The following is a 20,298-nucleotide window of genomic DNA, read 5'->3' as shown; positions in this document are numbered from 1 at the left end:
GAGTTAATCTCTCTGGGATTTTCTTTCCTGAGCTGGCATAGGAAAAGACTCATTTGCATTTCACAGGGTTATAATAAGAACTAAGTGATATAAGGAGTATGTGTCGCTCGGCACAGTGTCTGCTATTTGGTTAATTAATAGTTATTAATTAATTAATTCATAAGTATTGTTATTATAATTAATAAGCATTGTTATTATAATTCTAGTAACATTGTTATTTACTCCATTTCATACTATAATACCTTCACCACCCATACAGACAGACCATTTTTCTAGCTTTGCAATTGTCTCTCTGACACCCATCTCTTCTACTCTTCCTACTCCTACATACAGTTGCTTAGTGGAGTTGATTTGTTATCTTATTTTTTTCAATGAAATTATACTACACACTCTGGCAAGTTTTGAAATGCCCCTCCATCTTTTTCCCTTGTCTTGCACACCATCCCCTTCACTATTCACTTTGTGATTAACAAAATATTGCAAACAAACTTAGAGCATATGACAATGATGTCACCTCTCTAAATGACCAGAAAGTATACATCCATTCACACTAACATGTCTATTTTTTCTGACTCACAGGGCTGTGTTTTAATGACAGGTTCATATCCCAAAATTGGGGTAACACCAAAAACACAACCTAATAAGCTATGCCACACAGTGCATTAGGAATAGGCTAATAGATGTTGCCAAGAAGAAACAAGAAGAGAAATGCTCTCTGCCTCTCGATATGCACTAAACAAAAAGCCAAGGTACTTTGCATTTTTCAGTAGAAAGGTCATAAGAATGGGTTAGCCCGGGTATGGTATGACAATGGTAGCTCCTGCCAAAGGAGATAGTCAAAGAAGCAATGTTAATTTCAATATCAATTACACATTGATATTAAATAAATGCAAGGTGCTAAACTACTGTGCCACCTCGCACCACTTGTGGTTCAGAAATTATCTTCATGGCTCTGGTCATGTCATGCCCCTCCTCAAGAACCTTCAACTGCCCCCCACTGCCCACAGGACTGACGCCAAATTCCTCAGTTTTCCTAGGCCCTCCACAAGCATGCCTGGGCCCTCTCACCAGGTGCACATTCTTACAGTCTTCTCTGTTTCATCTGCTTCGTTGAAATCCCACCATCTTCCAAGGCTCTGCTTCAACACCAGACTCTCCATTCCCACCTTTGTGGTGGAATACCCATGTCTTCTTCAGTCAGAGCTAATTTCTCTGTCCCATGCATTTCTATAACACTTTCGTTTGTTCCTCTCTTGTAGAACTTATTCTATTTCTCCCTGATTTCAAATGTTTAGATATGCAGCTTTGGTTAAGCCACCAATTCTCACTGAGCATAGTGCGTGTCCATGAGAAATGAACTCAGTAATGCTGTTGACTGTCTTCAAAATGGATTTCAAAAACTAGCAAGCACAATACGAGTGTAAAATAGAATCATGACTCAATTTTTACCCTATGAATAAATGGACATTTTCAGTGATTCCACAGATGATCATTCTCAGTTACATCACTCGGTTTAAACAGGCCAATGAGGCCTTAAAATGGCCAGTTAACCCTGAATCGTATAATTCAAATCGATAAATTTATATCAAATGAATCACATTTCATTTTATGTTAAGCAAATCACAAATAAACCTGTTTTGTTTTTTTTAAACAGTAACAGGTTAAAATCCCAGCTACTCGGAAGGCTAAGGCAGGAAAATCACTTGAACCCAGGAGGCAGAGGTTGCTGTAAGCCAAGATCTCACCAGTGTACTCCAGCCTGGGCTAACAGAGGGAGACTCCATCTCAAAAATAAAATAACAGGTTAAATCAGCCTCTTATTTTAAAACAGCCCCATCACCATGACTAGCACAGCTAACTCTGGCCAAAGAACCCCAACATGTAACGTCCCAGCAAGAACAGATGAGTAGATCAGCATAAATCTTTTCACACTGAATGGATTTTCCTACAAAATAGGGTTCTCATTGGAAAGCAGAGAAGTATATAGGCCAGGAGATTGCCCAAGCAAGGTGTGGGAGGATGGAGTCCTTTGTGGAATCAGACAACAGGTGACAACACGTGTGGAGGAGTGAGGATGAAAGTGACTAGAAGAATAGCAAAGCTCTCATGGATGTTATACATTATATGCATTTACGAGATGAAAGGCTATTCAAAATTTTACAAAGGTCAAATCAGAGCACCTTCATAAGCCAGGTTCCTCTGTTTCCTATGACTTCGTACTTCCCTACAGTGATTTGCTGCTTAATGATGGGCAAAGAACAGGACTAGCTTTGAGCAAATTATGAGGGATGCCAGAATGGAGTTTGCTTCCCTTCCTTTTTCTGTTTTCACTTTCCTCTAGAGCTGTCCCCTCTATTTACTAACCTTTAAAAGACAATACCCACCTGCATTCTTCTAAGGGCTTTTCTCCCCAACCAATTATGCAAATTGGAGCAAATCAGACAACCTTAGCCATACATGTGTGCATAAATAGCTAATAAATGTGCATATGACATCGCTCCTAGGAGAAAAGCCTTGAGGCTAAGAGATTAATTTCCAATTATGAAATTCCAACCATCCACGAATTGGGCAGAGAGAACCCTCCTATGACATTACCCCGCCCCTTCGCTGCCAAGAACGCCTTAAAGGCATAAAGCAGTTGCTGCCGGGTTGGCTTGTTCATGAAGATTCATACTTACCAAAGAATTCCTTGGTGCAACCTTAAGCTACAAAATTGTTGCGAAGAATACTTACATTTACATCTTAAATGCAAATACCTAGAGTGGAAACATGTATTTTTGATTTGGATGGAGGACAATATTTTTAGGTCCTCCCCTGCTGTTAGTAAATTTACAGAATTACAATACCCATAAGGAGCCAATAATTTTTTAAATAGTGATGTTAAACTGAGTATGTTCAGGCACCTAAGGGGTGTTATGTGCTTTACAAAGAACTGAGAATGTGGTTTTAACAAAATGTTTTCACCCCGGACACCACAAACGCATGTGCAGTTTCGTATTTGGCTCCTGAGAATATGTCTTACAAAATAGGCCTCAAACCAAATGCCAAAAGACGACTGTCTCTCCTGCTATATTACTTCATCCTACACTGAGTTAGTTATTCAACAAATGACATTCAGTTATAGCCTAGAAAATATTTGTAGTAGAGACAGGGTTTCACCATGTTGGCCAGGCTGGTCTCGAACTCCTGACCTTGTGATCTGCAAAATATAAAACTTAGCCTAGTGTGGTGGCACCTGTCTGTAATCCCAGCTACTCGGGAAGCTGAGGCAGGAGAATTGCTTGACTCGAGAGGCAGAGGTTGCAGTGACCCAAGATCACACCACTGCACTCCAGCCTGGGTGGTGACAGAGCAAGACTCTATCTCAAAAAAAAAAAAAAAAAAAAAAGAAAGAAAGAAAGAAAAGAAAAAGAAAATTAATAGTTTTGCCTTGTTTTGGTTTTGCTTCATCGTTTCCTGACTTCATTCATGAGGCAAAAGGAATGACAGCCAGCAGAGCAGGCCCCATGGAGCTCCTGCACTTGCAAGCACTCACATCCTGCAGGAAGAACTGGTATGCACCTGTACACACAGGAAAAGGCCACTGAGAGTCAAACACCACTAGCACTAATTCGTGAACTTTGGTGAGGTGTGAGGTATTATCGCAGGGTAGGGTTTCTTATTGTTGCTGCTGTTTACTGAGGTATAATTTCCACACAGTAAAATTAAACATTTTTAGGCACACAGTTCTCTGAATTTTGACAAACTTAGTGATGTGAGTACAAAAGCAATCAAAATTCTACCACAAAAAAAAATTCTTTGTGCCCCTTTCTAGCCAATCCCCTCCCCTCACCCCCAGTCCTTGGCAACTGCTGATCTGGTTTCTATTTCCATTGTTTTTCCCTTTCTAGAATATTATATAAACGGAATCATACAGTGTATGACCATTTGTGTCTGGCTTCGTTCACCTAGAAAAATGCTTTTGAGATTCTCCATGTTGTTGCATGCATCAGTTCTGTATTCCTTCTTATTGCCAAACAGTATTGCACTTACAGACACACTACAATTTGTTTATTCACTAGTTGAGGGACATTCGTTTCTAGCTTTTCATGATTATGAATAACGCTGCTGTAAAAACTTGTTGATAGGTTTTTCAGTGGACATCTGTCTTTGTTTCTCTTAGATAAATACCCAGGAGTGAGATTGCTGGGTTGTATGTTTTGTGTAAATTTAACTTTATAAGAAACTTCAAAACTGACTTCCATAGTGGAAGTCTATTCCCACCAGTAGTGTATGATAGTCCAGCAACGTATTATAGCTCTGAATCCTTGTCAGTATCAGATGTTGTCAGTTACCTTGATTTGAGCCATTTTATTAGTAATCCATGAACTTTCGATCTAGGCTGGGCCATAAAATTAAACTTTCTGCTAGCTATGTGTACTTGGTTGAATAAGCGTCCTTCCAAAATACACATTCACCTGGAACCTCAGAATGTGATCTTATTTGGAAGTAGGATCTTTGCATATGTAATTAAATTTAGATGAAGGCATACTGGGTTGAAGAGGGCCTTAATCCCAATGACCGGTGTCCTTATAAGTAGGCCACGTGACACAGGGACACACAGAAGACAGCATCCTGTGACAGTAGAGGCAGAGATTGGAGCTATGCTGCAGCAAGCCAAGGAATACCAGAATCCCCAGCAGCCATTAGGGCCAAGCAAGGATTCTTCCTCAGTCTCGGAGAGAGCGTGGCCCTGAATACATCTTGATTTCAGACTTCTGGCCTCCAGAGCTATGTGAGAATACATTTCTGTTTGTTTTAAGTCACCCAGTTTGTGATAATTTGTTAGGGCAGCCCTAGAACTTAAACCCTATGATACAATTTACAGAATACAACAATACAAATAGGTTTATATTTGACTCATATGAAGCTTTCTGAGGATAAAAGCATAATAATTGTTTGTATAAAATTCATTCCAATTAGTTCAAGCATATTACTAGGAGCCTAATTTACTAATATGCATACAAATTCTTGGGCTAAGTTTTTGGCTATTCTTTTTTTTTTTTTTTTTTTTTTTGAGACGGAGTCTTGCTCTGTCGCCCAGGCTGGAGTGCAGTGGCCGGATCTCAGCTCACTGCAAGCTCCGCCTCCAACATTTCACTCATTGGACTGAACTTCTGCTAATGAGCCAAGATTAGTGAAGACCACTGTTTATCGTGAATTAAGAGCAGTGCAGAAGCACAATCCCAGTGGTTCCTATCTGTGTCCATTGAATATGTGAGACCCACATTTTGCAGAACGTTCTACAAAGAATTAGGAGATGAACTGTCTTTTAGTTTAGTCATTTGTGGTATAATGTACTGGAATGCACCTTTAAAGATTTTTAATTGTAAAATTATGTGTTTATCTTCCCTACCATGATGTCTAGTTCTGAAAAACAAGACTTCTGTGGTAGAGACAGTTTTGGTTGTTTCATAAAGAACAGATCACATTTCAGTTTTAGCACAAAGCTCTTCTAGCCCCTGATGAAGAAAATTATCCAGCTCTCAACCCCTATTAGACTTCCTTGGGCAGGCAGAGGGATCTCCCTCCCCAGCCGACCCCAAAACCTTTGAAAGAAAGAAGTTGGTTCTTCTGTTACACTATTATTCAATTATAAACCTACTAATTCAATAACAGAGAATAAAAGAATAGTTACAGTCAATAGCATGTTGTGGTTTCTGCTACTAAAACTTTCTGAAAACCTATTGCAAATAGATACTGAGGCAATAGTAACACAGGAGGGCAGGTGCAGATGTGGGAGCAGGAATCCCACATTTTTACATTCATTCCTCTATACTATGTAAACCAGACTTTCTCTCCATGAACAACATAAAGTAATAACAAGCCTACCAGGTGAACATTAGATGTCATTCTATGGACTTCTGGGAGGAGTCTGGCACTCACTGAGCCTCTTATGAGCACTTTTCTGTGTTGTGCACTGTGGTTACCAGCTGTACCACGCCTATTTCACAGGAATAGCTGGTGAATACAATCATGACTTCCATAAAATATGCAGAGCAAAGCAGGCTGTCATCCAAACAGAGTCCAAAAATGTTCAGTGATCCGAACAAAAGTCCGGCCCATTTTCACCACTCCTGCTCTGATAAGCATTCATTGTCCTTTGAGTGTTTTGGGAGAGCACAGAGTTGACCTATTTGGGGGGACAAGGACTTATAAGATTGGACCACTCTGTTCCAAGTTTGGGCAATTTCAAAGGGTAGGGCTTTGGGGAATTGGAACAACTTGTTCAACTTCATTGTCTTTGGGTCTCACTAAACATAGAAACCAGCCTCCCTCTTAATCCCCATCCCACGTGTTGAAAACCATAAACTCAAGTTACCACGAATAAAAGGCCATGGAAGAGTGCCCAGATGCCCTTCGGGATGGGATGACCCAGTTAGGAGGTAGCAATGTTTGGGGTTGAGATTGTCCCTCTATTAGAAGCAGAGAAAAACCTATGACCAAAATGTTTGCATGGTTTAATTAAATATCAACAGAAATCTCTATTCACTTTAAAGCTCCAGCGCACCAGACAAGGGATCCAGGCAGGAGCCAAAACCACCGTTGCAGATATGCTCCCAGTTTCACCAGCTAATTAGTTGTTAAACTTACATTGTAACAATCAACCTGATATTATTGCCTACTGCAGATAGAACTGGAATTGTAATTAGGTCAGAATTCTAGCTGGGATTGTGTAGGTGGACAAATTATTTCAGGATATTTTGATATCACTGCTATAATTTATGGTAAAGACAGTTGGGATCATACTGGGAAACTAAGTACCTGCCTATTCTACCTCAGGCCTAAAAATGCCATTGATTACCCCCCAAAAACTGAGAAAATATCTACTACAGGACGGAAAAAGACAAAATAGGGGCACTACCACACCAGAAGCACTGAAGGCTTTCTGAAAGAGTAATTAGGCCTGATGTTTGTAGTTTTAATGTTTATTTTGCAAACAAAGGTAGAAACAGAGTCTGGAGCTCAGATGCCACCACCAGAGAAGGTAGCTGTTCAGCCTCTCTCCTGTGCAAATTAACCTAATCCTGAACCTGACTTGGGTTAATTCGCACAATTTCAGGTACCATGCTAGGTATACCACAAATATACCTCAGGGACCTCAATTGCAAAAACCTGGACCACAAACGGTGGGGGTGCAGAGTTAACTAGGTTAATAAATTCTTTCTGAGGTAAAGCAGGTAACACCCACCAATAAAAAGAATGAAACTTCATTGTCCCATTGGCAAACTCCGGTGTGCAGGTGTTCTTCAGAGTAAAATCCATGGTGTGCCCCATCGCCGATTCCTGACAAGGCGGGAGGCAGGGGGCGGGGGGCGGCGGACAGAAAAAACCCTGAGATAAGAAATCAGAGAATACAAGTCTCTTTTAAACAAAAAACAGTGAATGTTAGAGTACACCCACCATTGGGGTAGCACGTAATAATCTCTCAGCATCACTGACTCCAGCACAGCTGGTCCCCTGGAAGAGTCACGTTGCAGGAAGGTTTTGTGTGTGACCAAGCAATTGGCCACCCCACGCCTTCAGCCTCCCAGCTGAGTCCTGGCCCCCGCGGGTCCCCTCCCCCTCCATCCTCCAAACCCAGGCAGCGCCCGCCCCTGCCCCCGCTGATTGACAGGCCGTGCAGCTACTCCTGGGAGCCCGGCTTTCGTGCGCAACCCGGGCAGAGGGGACTATCTCTGCAGCAGCCAATAGGAGCCAGGAGGCAGGGAGCCGGTGAGCGGCGCGGTCAGGCGCTCCGCTCCAGAGTTGAGTGCAGGTGAGCTCCTGCGCGTTCCGGGGGCGCCGCTTCCTCGAGTCACCTTCCCGCCGTTACCCGCGGCGCGCCAGAGGTAGTCTCCTCCAGGCCCTCCCTCCCATTGCCCCAAATTAATGCTGACTGAACGGATCGGTGCGAGGGTGAGTCCACGGGTGTGGGTGGCTTCCCTCCTGGGGACCCACACGGCTCCTCTGGGCCCCTAAAACAACGCCCCCTCCTTGCCACTGCACATCTGAGAAGCCCAGGCCTCGGTGGGCGGGATAACTGGGAATTGGGAACATACCCTACGCCGCGACCCTTCTGGTTGGCTAGGATGGAATCCTGGTGGAGAAGGTGGACCCCCTGCCCTTGACTTCTATCCGAGCTACACAAACCTACTCCTTCTGCACTTTCCCTCTTCCCTTTCATTGGTGCCCCTTCCTTCTTGATCTCCAAGTCTTGTTTGTGGAGGAAGGTTGGAGGGGAGAAAGAACTGGAAAGTACTCAAGGAAATCTGGAGCCAGATCCAGGGATTCCACTATTTTGTGCAGCATTTTGTGCACGAAAAAGAAAAAAAAAAAATCTGATTTTCATTCCCCACCCCCACGTATTTATTTCTCTGTGTCATGGATGTGATGTTGAGTCTTCTTGCCAGACATTCCTAAGCTTTAGACAACACTTAATCTTTGCTTACTTTCGTTGGTCCCAAGAAAGCAATTTTCTCCTGCTTACACATTTGCCGAATTAATTTGCTAAGATAGATGAAAATCAGGTGTTCCATGTAGTTTATTTTCTCTGCTTTTAGCTTTAAATTACATTTGGTTGATACTAGCCTTCCTTGTTTTAAAAAGGTGGGAGAGAAAATTAGGGGGAGAAAGGACAGAGAGCAACTACCGTCCGTAGCCAGATAGGTGAGTAAATATATTTGCAGTAACCTATTTGCTATTCCCTGCTGCAACTATTTTTAATGTTCCTTCCAGAATCAGAAAGAGTATTGCCATCTAAGAAATCGTTTTTGAATATAACATTTGAGCCATCATCTTGAGAGCAATACCTAAAACAATTTCAGTTTATTAAATGTCTAGGTACGGTGAAAGCACAGTTTAAAACCAGCAAAACAGAATTTATTGCCCTCAGCCAATACCCACAATGTACATATACCTTGTACTCCTGAAAGCAAAGCAAGCATGCCAAGTAGTTTTTGTTTACGTGCAGCTATAATACAGCAAGGCGAAACAGGATGTATTTTTGAAGTTTAAAAATGTCTTCAGGCCGGCTGCCGTGGCTCATGCTTGTAATCACAGCGCTTTGGGAGGCCGAGGTGGGTGAATCACGTGAGGTCAGGAGTTTGAGACCAGGCTGGCCAACATGGCGAAAACCTTTCTACTAAAAATACAAAAATTAGCCAGGTGTGGTGGCGGGCGCCTGTAGTCCCAGCTATTCGGGAGGCCGAGGCAGGAGAGTTGCTTGAACCCGGGAGGCGGAAGTTGCAGTAAGCTGAGATCGTGCCACTGCACTCCAGCTTGGGCAACAGAGTGAGACTCCCTCTCAAACAAACAAACAAAAGTCTTCAGCTTAGGAAGATATCAAAAGCCAGTTTCAAGAGATTTATTTGTACAAGTATGGTTTGATCTAACTTTTGCTGGATTTATAAATACCTTCATGCAGGAATGGACAGAAAAAGGAGAGAACAAAAGATCCTTGCTGGATGAAAACTGACAAAATGTATATATCTATTGTTTATCCATACAGCATCTTACTAGCTTTCTCTAATAGAATGAAAGTATTTTAGAAATATACACAGATTAGGGGAAAAGTCCAACAACCTTGATTCAGAGATTTAAACCAGGGAAGTGCTTTTACTACACATATTAATGATGAGATTAAATTTTGACAAATTTTAACATTAGGAAAGTCAGCAACAAATTTCAGAATTGTATTTCTGTTAATATTTAGTTTACAATCTAATTATTTAGTTTAGAGAAGGCTATGATTTGATTATTAATAAATGAATGCAGATTGCTTTTCAATAAATATATCTGGATGTCACAAATGTCATTTCATTTCAAGAAACCAAATTCATCTATATTCCTCTCTCTTTAGTAATACTTCTTTCATCTGTGATGAACCAAACATAGGGGTTGAAAATAGAAGTGTGCATATACATATATATACACAATATATATATGCACCATTATTTGATTTGCTAATGATACTTCATGGTTGCTAGGTTGCCATAGTTGTTCTAGCCATAATGTTAAGTGTGTTCACAGGTATTTGACTATAAAAAAGTTTCTGACCAGAAGTCAGAAATCTGGATCAAACTGAAAATGTTTCTAAAAAGTTTTATGTAAATGATGTCGTAGTTTAAAATGCTGTTGAAGAGCTCACTTAAGTAATTCTTTTGAGGGATATTTAGATAAATTATCAGAAGGGAAAAAGTTGTTTAAATGCAATTAAACTTACTAGCTTTATTATTCATTTAGCCCCAGGTCTCTTGTCTAATATGGAGTTCTGTGACATAATTCTTCCAGGCTGTGATTTATGATATAACTAGGATTGCTAAACACTGTTACTCTGAGTTTGGGGTAAAGTATACAAAACAAAATTATTACCATTAATTTCTATGTGTTTATTCTACAGATTATTTTACGCTGAACTGATCAAGTACTTTGAAAATGACTTCGAAATTTCTCTTGGTGTCCTTCATACTTGCTGCACTGAGTCTTTTAACCACCTTTTCTCACCAACCAGACCAGCAAAATGTTCTACTAGTTTCTTTTGATGGATTCCGTTGGGATTACTTATATAAAGTTCCAACGCCCCATTTTCATTATGTTATGAAATATGGTGTTCACGTGAAGCAAGTTACTAATGTTTTTATTACAAAAACCTACCCTAACCATTATACTTTGGTAACTGGCCTCTTTGCAGAGAATCATGGGATTGTTGCAAATGATATGTTTGATCCTATTCGGAACAAATCTTTCTCCTTAGATCACATGAATATTTATGATTCCAAGTTTTGGGAAGAAGCGACACCAATATGGATCACAAATCAGAGGGCAGGACATACTAGTGGTGCAGCCATGTGGCCCGGAACAGATGTAGCAATACATAAGTGCTTTCCTACTCATTACATGCCTTACAATGAGTCAGTTTCATTTGAAGATAGAGTTGCCAAAATTATCGAATGGTTTACATCAGAAGAGCCCATAAATCTTGGTCTTCTCTATTGGGAAGACCCTGATGACATGGGCCACCATTTGGGACCTGACAGTCCGCTCATGGGGCCTGTCATTTCAGATATTGACAACAAGTTAGGATATCTCATACAAATGCTAAAAAAGGCAAAGTTGTGGGACACTCTGAACCTAATCATCACAAGTGATCACGGAATGACGCAGTGCTCTGAGGAAAGGTTAATAGAACTTGACCAGTACCTGGATAAAGACCACTATACCCTGATTGATCAATCACCAGTAGCAGCCATCTTGCCAAAAGAAGGTAAGGCTGACTGAATGGTGAGCTGAGGCTAGATGTGCATTTGCCCAGTGTGATCAAATGAATAGGGGATTTCTGTTGCTGCGCCTTTAAAGTAGACTTGCCTGTGTCATGGTAATATTCTGGGATTTAATCCTCAGACTCTGAAAAGACAAAATCTCTTTTCTCAAAGCCTAATTTTTTTTCCTTTTTCCTAGAATACTGAAATTGATGCGCTCTATATATGTATGGCAGTAGGTTTTAACCATTTTGGAATCATAGAATATGATGAAAGCTATAGCCTCCCTTCTCAGAAAAATTGAGATGGAGAGATACATACAAAACTTGAATACATGTACAGTTATTTCATAGAAGCCCCAAAGCCTTTTATAGACTCCTAATTTGGACCTGTTTAAAAAGGAAGCTGTGGAGGATAAGAAGGAGGAAGAGCTTTGGTCAATCTGAGGTTTATTTTCCTTATAAGTGTGGAAAGTGATAACAATATCTTAAACTTTTTACAAACCTCTCCTGGAATCCTCATACCAAACCTGTCACCTCAGCATTGTCTCCATTTTAAAGACAAGTAAATGACAGGTAAATTACCTCAAAAGGTTTAATATCCCGAGGTCACAAAATAAGTGACAACACGACTCAGGCATGCTCTTTGACATATTTTATCACCTTGCAGTGTTGGTCTTAGGCATCAAATGAGAGAGCAGATTTTGAAAAGCTATAATATCTCACAAATGAGAATTCCATCCCTCAGAGGGGAATTAGGAGAATCATATGAAACAGCGAATGTTAAACTATGCGTGTGTTTTACACACACAGTTTTCAGCAAACAGCCCTTTTTTTGTTGTTTAAGAAAATTAGCTAGGAGTGGTTGATCACGCCTATAATCTCAGCACTTTGGGAGGCCGAGGCAGTAGGGTCACTTGAGGCCAGGAGTTCGAGGCCAGCCTGGGCAACATAGCAAGACCCTGTTGCTAAAAAAAAAAAAAAAAAAAAAATAGCCTGGCGTGGTGGCACATGCCTGCATCCCAGGCTGAGGTGGAAGGATTGCTTGAGCCCAGGAGTTCCAGGTTACAGTGAGCTATGATCGTATCACTGCACTCCAGCTTGGGCGACACGGAGACCCAGTCGAATGAAAAAAAGAGAGTCGGGGGGGAAGAGAGAGAGAGGGAGGGAAGAGAAGGGGACGAAAGAGAGAGAAAAGGAGAGAGGGAGGGAAGGAGGAAGGGAAGGGGAAGGGGGGAAAATTATGTTAACCCTTCAATTTCCTTTATAAAATTGGAATGTCCTCTTGTGGTGGTGTGGAAAGTAAGGATGAAACCTCAGCAATGGATTTGAAAGACAGGAGAAGGATGAAAGACAGTGCCCAGGTAACTGCATTTGTAGTTATAGGGAGTACTTTGGCAACACCTCCAGTGTTTTTGGATGTTTCCATTTTACAAACTGCTTTCCACCTCCAGTCTCTTTTCCCAGCCCTCACCCACCGCTCACCATGTTTTCTTGTCTGGAGATTCTTTGTGTCTGCACTTACAAGTACCAGAACCTAGCTATTTTTGTTTGGGTATTGCAGTACCCTAGATATTTTACATAGTGTCACTAATTAATATATGTGTATATTGAAGTCTTTAGAGGTTCCTGGTTCTATGAAATGCCCTTCCTTAATTCTATACGGTGAACTTAGAACAGAAGATTATTTCTTAGTTTCCCCTCCCAAAATTGTTTTCCCCAAGGAGGAAAAGAATTTTTTCTTATGTTCAGCTCCGTGGCTTTTCACCTCTGTAGCAAGTCCGTTGCCCATGGTTGGTTGGTTGATTGTAGCTATGAGTATTTTGTGCTGAGTGCCTCTCCTCCCTTCTCTTTAGGTAAATTTGATGAAGTCTATGAAGCACTAACTCATGCTCATCCTAACCTTACTGTTTACAAAAAAGAAGAGATTCCAGAAAGGTGGCATTACAAATACAACAATCGAATTCAACCAATCATAGCAGTGGCTGACGAAGGGTGGCACATTTTACAGAATAAGTCAGATGACTTTCTGTGTGAGTATGTTATAGTATTTCTTTCCATTCTGCATCGCTTTTTGCTAAAATACAACAGTTTTAATACATAATACAGCAGTTTGTTGATTGGTATTTTTACTCTCTGTTACTTGAATGTTAAGGAACTACAGTGTTTTAGTACTTACCTAGAAATGCTGTTTTTAGACATTAGTCCTTCATTTATAAAAGATATATACAAAATGTCCCTTAGGTAGAATTGGGTTTCTATCATGTTTATTGATTAAAAGAAAAGCAGGTGCCTGACAATGGCATTTGTAGTGTGTTCGTGACTCATAGTGGCAGATGTGTACAGATACATGGTTTCTGGTTCTTAAAACAGTTGTTACATACAGACAATGGTCCATAACCCAGTGTTCAGATTTTTATGTCTTGTGCAGGTAGCTCTTATATTAGAGGGATTGCTCAAAAAAGGACTGCTATCTTTGGCAAGATTTGTATTTTAAAGTTAATATAAATTCAAAGGGCCCTCTAGAAATGGTTTGCAGAACTACAGTTACACAATAGATTGGTCACCTCTATTTTTGATAGAAAACCTTAATAATACTCCAATTTATATTACATTATGTTTAATGATTCAGTAATTAATTAAAGATTGACCACTGCATACCTAATGCTGGAATAGTTAAACCCTAATGCCCCAAAGCAGTGGTTCTCAAAGTGTGTTCCATGGCCCAGCAGCATCCACATCAGCTGAGAGCTTGTTAGAAATGCAAATTATTGGGCCCAACACAGACCTGCTGAATCTGAAACTGTGAGGCCCTGGTGAAACATACAAAAGTTTGAGAACCATTGCCCTTAGGCATTCATTATTAAATACCATCTACTTGATCAGGCATTTATGATCAGGGCTACCACTACAAAACAAAGTCCCTATTCATAGGAAAGATTTTACATAAGTCACAATGACTTAATTTTAAGTCTGAATTTCTAATAAGAAGTGCAATATGAGGTAATTATCTTTGCCTTCATGAGTGAGAGTCTAGATCCCAACTTCTCATAGACATGAACGCAGCAATCATCCAGTCAATTACAAAGTATATAATGATATATTCCCAATGTGACTATTAATTAATGGAATAGCACAGTACCCTGTCAGATAATTACTAGTGATTCAAAAGTTCAGTGTTACTTTTACTTAAATAAACCTAAAAGAATCATGGCATCTAGAATGACTTCTTTAGATACATTTTGCCTGGTAGATTTCAAATTACTTTGAAATGAGTAGGGGTCAGTTTATGACTTTTAGAAAAACTGATTTAGGATTTTTTTGAGGGGGACAGGGGCAGGGAGTGTTACTATTGCATAGTTCCCTGTAGCACGTATGGGTATTAGAGATGGATTTACTAGTCATTCTCCTTGCCACCTTTAAGATAAAGCCTGTCAGTTTTCTTTGGGTGCCATCTTAGCAGTAGCTCCTTCACCTTGCACCTTGATACCATGCTAGGCACACATGCCTTTGACATCCAGCTATTATCAATTTCATATCCATTTTATGTCATTTGATACATATGTCAGAAGACCCCCAAGTTTTCACCTTATGTGTAGCCACTCTAAAAGCACATAATGCTAAGTTGGATCCTGATTAGAGGCATCAAAATCAAGAGTTTCCTACTCTCCTCCACTCTGACCTTTGTTTTTTAGTAATAGATTATAGCTGTTAAGTACAGGTTTGATTTTTATGGTTTCTTTTGTTTTTTTTTTAATGTATTGTATCTCCCCTTTTGTTGTGTTCACGGCTTCAGAGTAAGACTAAGAGCACCTTTATCTCTTATCTTTAGAACAATCATTGGAACACAGTAGGTACCCAATAAGTATTTGCTGAATATTACTTTGCCACCAGTTAATACAAAACAAAACTCTAATTTTTCCCTAACTTGGCTCTGCTTTGTTCTTTACCCTTCTTCCCCTGCTGTTTAAGTCACTGTTGGCCTGTGAGAAAGATTCACAACCATTTGACTCTTCATTTCCTGAAGAGAATTGTGATGTGAACAACAGCAGAGATTGTTTGTCAAAGATTATTTTATGTTTACAGTCAAACTAGATAAGATGTGCATTTAAGTTCAGAACCTGACCATACAACAATTATGTCCATTTTAATGCATAGCCAGCTAACTTTTTCACGTATTTTCTCTTTACAGTAGGCAACCACGGTTATGATAATGCGTTAGCAGAAATGCATCCAATATTTTTAGCCCATGGTCCTGCCTTCAGAAAGAATTTCTCAAAAGAAGCCATGAACTCCACAGATTTGTACCCACTACTATGCCACCTCCTTAATATCACCGCCATGCCACACAATGGATCATTCTGGAATGTCCAGGATCTGCTCAATTCATCAATACCAAGGGCAGTCCCTTATACACAGAGTACTATACTCCTCCCTGGTAGTGTCAAACCAGCAGAATATGACCAAGAGCAGTCATACCCTTATTTCATAGGGGTCTCTCTTGGCAGCATTATAGTGATTGTATTTTTTATAATTTTCATTAAACATTTAATTCACAGTCAAATACCTGCCTTACAAGATATGCATGGTGAAATAGCTCAACCATTATTACAAGCCTAATGTTACTCTGAAGTGGATTTGCATATTGAAGTGGAGATTTCATAATTATGTCAGTGTTTAAAGGTTTCAAATTCTGGGAAACCAGTTCCAGACATTTGCAGAAACCATTAAGCAGTTACATTTTTAGGTACACACACACACACACACACACACACAGAGAGAGACCAAAATACTTACACCTGCAAAGGAATAAAGATGTAAGAGTATGTCTCCATTGTTCACTGTAGCAAAGGGACAGATAAGATCCTGCTTTATTTGGACTTGGCACATATAATGTATATATTTAGTAACTTTGTACTATGTAAAGTACCTTATATATTGCACTTTAAATTTCTCTCCAGATGGGTACTTTAATTTGAAATGCACTTTATGGACAGTTATGTCTTATAACTTGATTGAAAATGACAACATTTTGCGCCCATGTCACAGAATACTTGTTACTCATTGTTCAAACTGAATGAAATTTCTAATAATCCCAAATAATGAATGTAGAAATCTATCTCCATAAATTGAGAGAAGAAGAAAGTGATAAGTATTGAAAATTAAATGTGATAACCTTTGAACCTTGAATTTTGGAAATGTATTCCCAACAGCAGAATGCAACTATGGCCATTTCTTGTCATATTTCTTTCCAAAGAACATGATTTGCATTTATTTTTCCCCAAAAGAGAGTCAAGTACTGACAGATTCATTCTAACTATATTGTTTCTGTCATAAAATTGTGATTTCCTGATGAGTCATATTACTGTGATTTTCATAATAATGAAGACACCATGAATATACATTTTTTCTATATAGTTCAGCAATGGTCTGAATAGAAGTGACCAGGTACCATCTCAGCAATGTTTTCTCTTGTTTGTAATTATTTGCTCCTTTGAAAATTAAATCACTATTAATTACATTAAAAATCAAATTGGATAAAACAATGTTTGTTTTCTTTCTGGTAGCACATGATAACAGCACAAGCATCTTTTAGATTTGAACATTTGAAGATTCAAAGTTGCAAAAGAGCACAAGCCGTATTAGGTAAAATATTGGCCACTCAATCCTTGAAAAGAACTGTGTGGAGCCTGGAAAAAAAAATAGGACCACATGTAAGATGTTTACAAGTCACTCAGAACAGTGGTAAAGTGTGCATACTAGAAAAAGGCAGCAAAATAACTCTTTGTGGTAACAGGTATCAAAACATGGGAGCCGAGATGATATAGCCCTATTTCAAGAAATATGTGAATACCCACCTACCGGGTGCTCAGTGGAATCAAAGCTGAATCCAAGTTCACAAATAGACTTCTGCTTCCAAGGTAGTACTTTTGACCTGCCTGGTCATCTCAGTCTTTTTCATTCCAACAACCTAAGGCTGAGCTTGAGATTTCTAAGTAATCAAGAAGTTTGGGAGAGGCATGGTATTACATGTGGCTTCTTAGAGGAAAGAGGAAGCCCTGAAAAGAAAGGCTTTCTTTGAAGAAAATAGCACTTTACAGACACTTGGATAGTATTGTGATTTCATATATACATATGCACCAACTGGCTAATGAGTAGGTAAAACTGTATAACTATTCCAGAAAGAAAGGACAAATTGGATGTGAAGAACTGAAGTAACATAGTTAAAAATTTAACCAAATTTAAGTGCTTCCTAAAAGTTGGTGAATGTCTTATTTTTTAAAATGATAATACCAGTAAGGAATGTTGGCACATAATTCCCATTTCATTATAAAACCTCTTAATAGAACAGAATCAAATAACTGGAAATGGCCTACGGATTAAAAAGCTAGGAAATTATATGGTAGGTAGCAAACTCCCCAGAAGTATGGACTCTGGATTAGACAGCTCAGAATCCATGAGCACTCATGTTGGCTTGCTTTTTAGCTGTGAACTTACCCTGTATTATTGAAATGTCAGCAAAATGACTGGAAGGTGAAATTGGTCCATTCTAAAGCATTACTATTATGCTGTCTGTCCGTTTAAATTAATAATTGCATTAAATTCATTTTAGAAGGTGCTATTACATTAGTAAGAAAGTAAATTCACATATGAATATTTGATTATCAGATGGTTTATTTACAGATACTTATTTTCCTATAAAATAGGAGAGTTTACCTGAAGGAAAATAAAACTTTAAACTTTTCTGGGAAAATCACATCACTTATCATTGACATCTTTTTGTTGTTGTTTTGTTTTACCTGCATGTCTTCATGGTCAAGCTTTGTATGCAGTGAACTCAAAATTAGTACATGGAAATAAAAGACTAGCTAATCTTACTAATTGTAAGAATTTTAGAAAGGTCAGAGGAATGGAGCTTCTCCTGTGCCCCCTTTTTTTTTCAACATCGTCCTATATCAACCATTTTGTAAAGTTTATTAATCGTCGGGATTTTTTTAAATTCAGTTTGTATTTTACAATTTCTTCCCCATCACCTGCAGTTTAAGTTTAAATTGCTTTTCAAAATGCCCTGTGACCTTGTAAGTATCCTATTATTAGTCTTAGTTTCTTACAAGCACCTATTATTTCTAGAAAATCTAATGAAAGACCCCAGCTCTTCTAGTTCTCACATTTGTTTTGTTTTTCATTAGTAGAAAAACATAACTTGATAATCATAGAGTTGGGAAAGCTCTAAGGGATCATTCAATCCTTGATTTAACAAAAGCTCCTGCAAAGTTGTGAAATTTGCACGACATATTAGTGCCAGAGCTGGAGGAAGGACCCAGGTTCCATGACTGAGTTTATACTCAAAGTCAAGCTGCCGTCTAGGTTGGTTTACTTCTGGTTCATCCTAAGGTAGCCCCTTGAGATCCTACCCCTAGCAGGAGGTGGTTAACCGATGTTCCCACCCTTGGCAGGCTCTCTAGTCCAACTTTTTACGTTCAGCTACACAAGGCTTATAGATTTCTTCCAGATTGGCCAATGCCCAAGGGCAATGCCCCAGGACAAAATGTCCTGAATGCTACACTCTTTTAGGATTTCAGTCTTCTTTGAATGTCAGCCTGGTAATTCCTCATAACCTTGTGGGCAATTTGATTCTTTTTAAAAGATGTTTTAAAATATATTTTGACTTCTAATCAGGACAGGATAGCGTGGTCCTGCTTTTCCTTGTTCCTCCACACTAAGCATAATTATAGAGCCTGGAAATGGTGCAAGAGACTCTGAAGGTTGGTAATAAGGCTGCGAGCTGATTAGGGAACCTGGGGCTGGAAAAACAGCACAGCGGCAGGGCTTCACGTGCTTCCCACCTAACGGAAGGAGGCCACACAGAGCCGGCATTTCTTAACCCCTGCCTACCAAGACAGCAGCCCAGGGAGGTTTATTCCTCCCCTGGATCAAAGAATCTCTGGTAACATCAGGGTAACCCGTGTCATCAGCAAGGGGAATTACCATAACCCTCCAACGAGGAATATTGATTGGGAGTCCCATTAAAGAGCAGCCAAGAGGAGCATTATCCTTCCCACCACTGAAACACTCTTCTACTGAGAGACATAGAGGTGGACAAAAAATCTGCAAAAGAGACCAAGCTACAGCAGACAATCTGGGGAACCTCTTTGTTCCCATGGCCTGAGACTCTCCTGCTCTACCCAGAGACTTTGCAACGGACAAGGCGCACCAATAAAGGAATCCCACTACACCATTCCCCTACCAAGAGATACCTGGCAGCTAGCCCGGGGAAAACCCTTCTGCTTTCCTCAGGCAAGACCAGCAGAGACAAGTGGGAATTCCAGGAGCACCACAATCCAAGCAGACCGTAATCCAATAGCACCCCAAAGGCTGTGAAAATTAAGCTGCCATTGGAATCAGCCCACAAAAGTAGGACAAGATCTACATGCTAAACCTAAACAGTGTGACTTTCTGCTAAAATAAAAAATGTAAAGAGAACTCATCATCTTATTATGTAATATATAAGATATCCAGGATACAACTGAAAATTACCTGCTATACCTAAAACCAAGAAAATCACAACTACAATGAGAAAAAAACAATTGACACCAGCACCAAAATGATTCATATGTTGGGAAAACTGATAGGACTGAAAGGAAAAACAGATAAATCCCAATTTAATTGGGATTCAACACCCTCCTCTCAATAACTTCTAGAATATCTAGACAGAGAATCAGAAAGAATATAGAAGATCTCTACAACACAATCAACAACAGGATCTAGTAACATACAGAGAGTACTCGATCAAACAACAGCATAACTGACAAGAATACACACCAGGGTAAACATTTTTCTCAAGCACTCATAAAATATTCACCACCATAGGTCCATTCGCCATATCCTGGGTCATAAAACAAACCTCAACAAATTTAAAAGAATTGAAATCATACCAATTGTGTTTTCTGACCACATGGGAGTCAAACTTGAAATCAACAACTGAAAGACAACAGGAAAATCTCTAAACCCATGGAAAC

General features: G+C 39.6%; 1 protein-coding gene across 3 annotated transcripts; it reads left to right on the top strand.

Moving 5' to 3' along the window:
- Positions 1–7,729: 7,729 nt before the first annotated feature.
- ENPP5 (ectonucleotide pyrophosphatase/phosphodiesterase 5 (putative)) lies at positions 7,730–18,035 on the top strand. Of its 3 annotated transcripts, XM_025383358.1 has the most exons (5): positions 7,730–7,938; positions 8,629–8,688; positions 10,421–11,284; positions 13,135–13,311; positions 15,471–18,035. In XM_025383358.1, the coding sequence occupies exons 3-5, from the start codon at positions 10,456–10,458 to the stop codon at positions 15,896–15,898; spliced, it is 1,434 nt and encodes a 477-aa protein (XP_025239143.1). In that variant the 5' UTR covers positions 7,730–7,938; positions 8,629–8,688; positions 10,421–10,455; the 3' UTR covers positions 15,899–18,035. The 3 variants fall into 3 exon arrangements, with proteins under 3 accessions (XP_025239143.1, XP_025239144.1, XP_025239142.1); XM_025383359.1 differs by lacking the exon at positions 8,629–8,688 and having other exon boundaries at positions 10,712–11,284; XM_025383357.1 differs by lacking the exon at positions 8,629–8,688.
- Positions 18,036–20,298: the final 2,263 nt, after the last annotated feature.

Source organism: Theropithecus gelada, chromosome 4, assembly GCF_003255815.1.
Source record: "Theropithecus gelada isolate Dixy chromosome 4, Tgel_1.0, whole genome shotgun sequence".
Taxonomy (NCBI): Eukaryota; Metazoa; Chordata; class Mammalia; order Primates; family Cercopithecidae; genus Theropithecus; species Theropithecus gelada.
The sequence above is the reverse complement of the archived record's forward strand: the minus strand, read 5'-3'. Positions and strand labels throughout refer to the sequence as shown.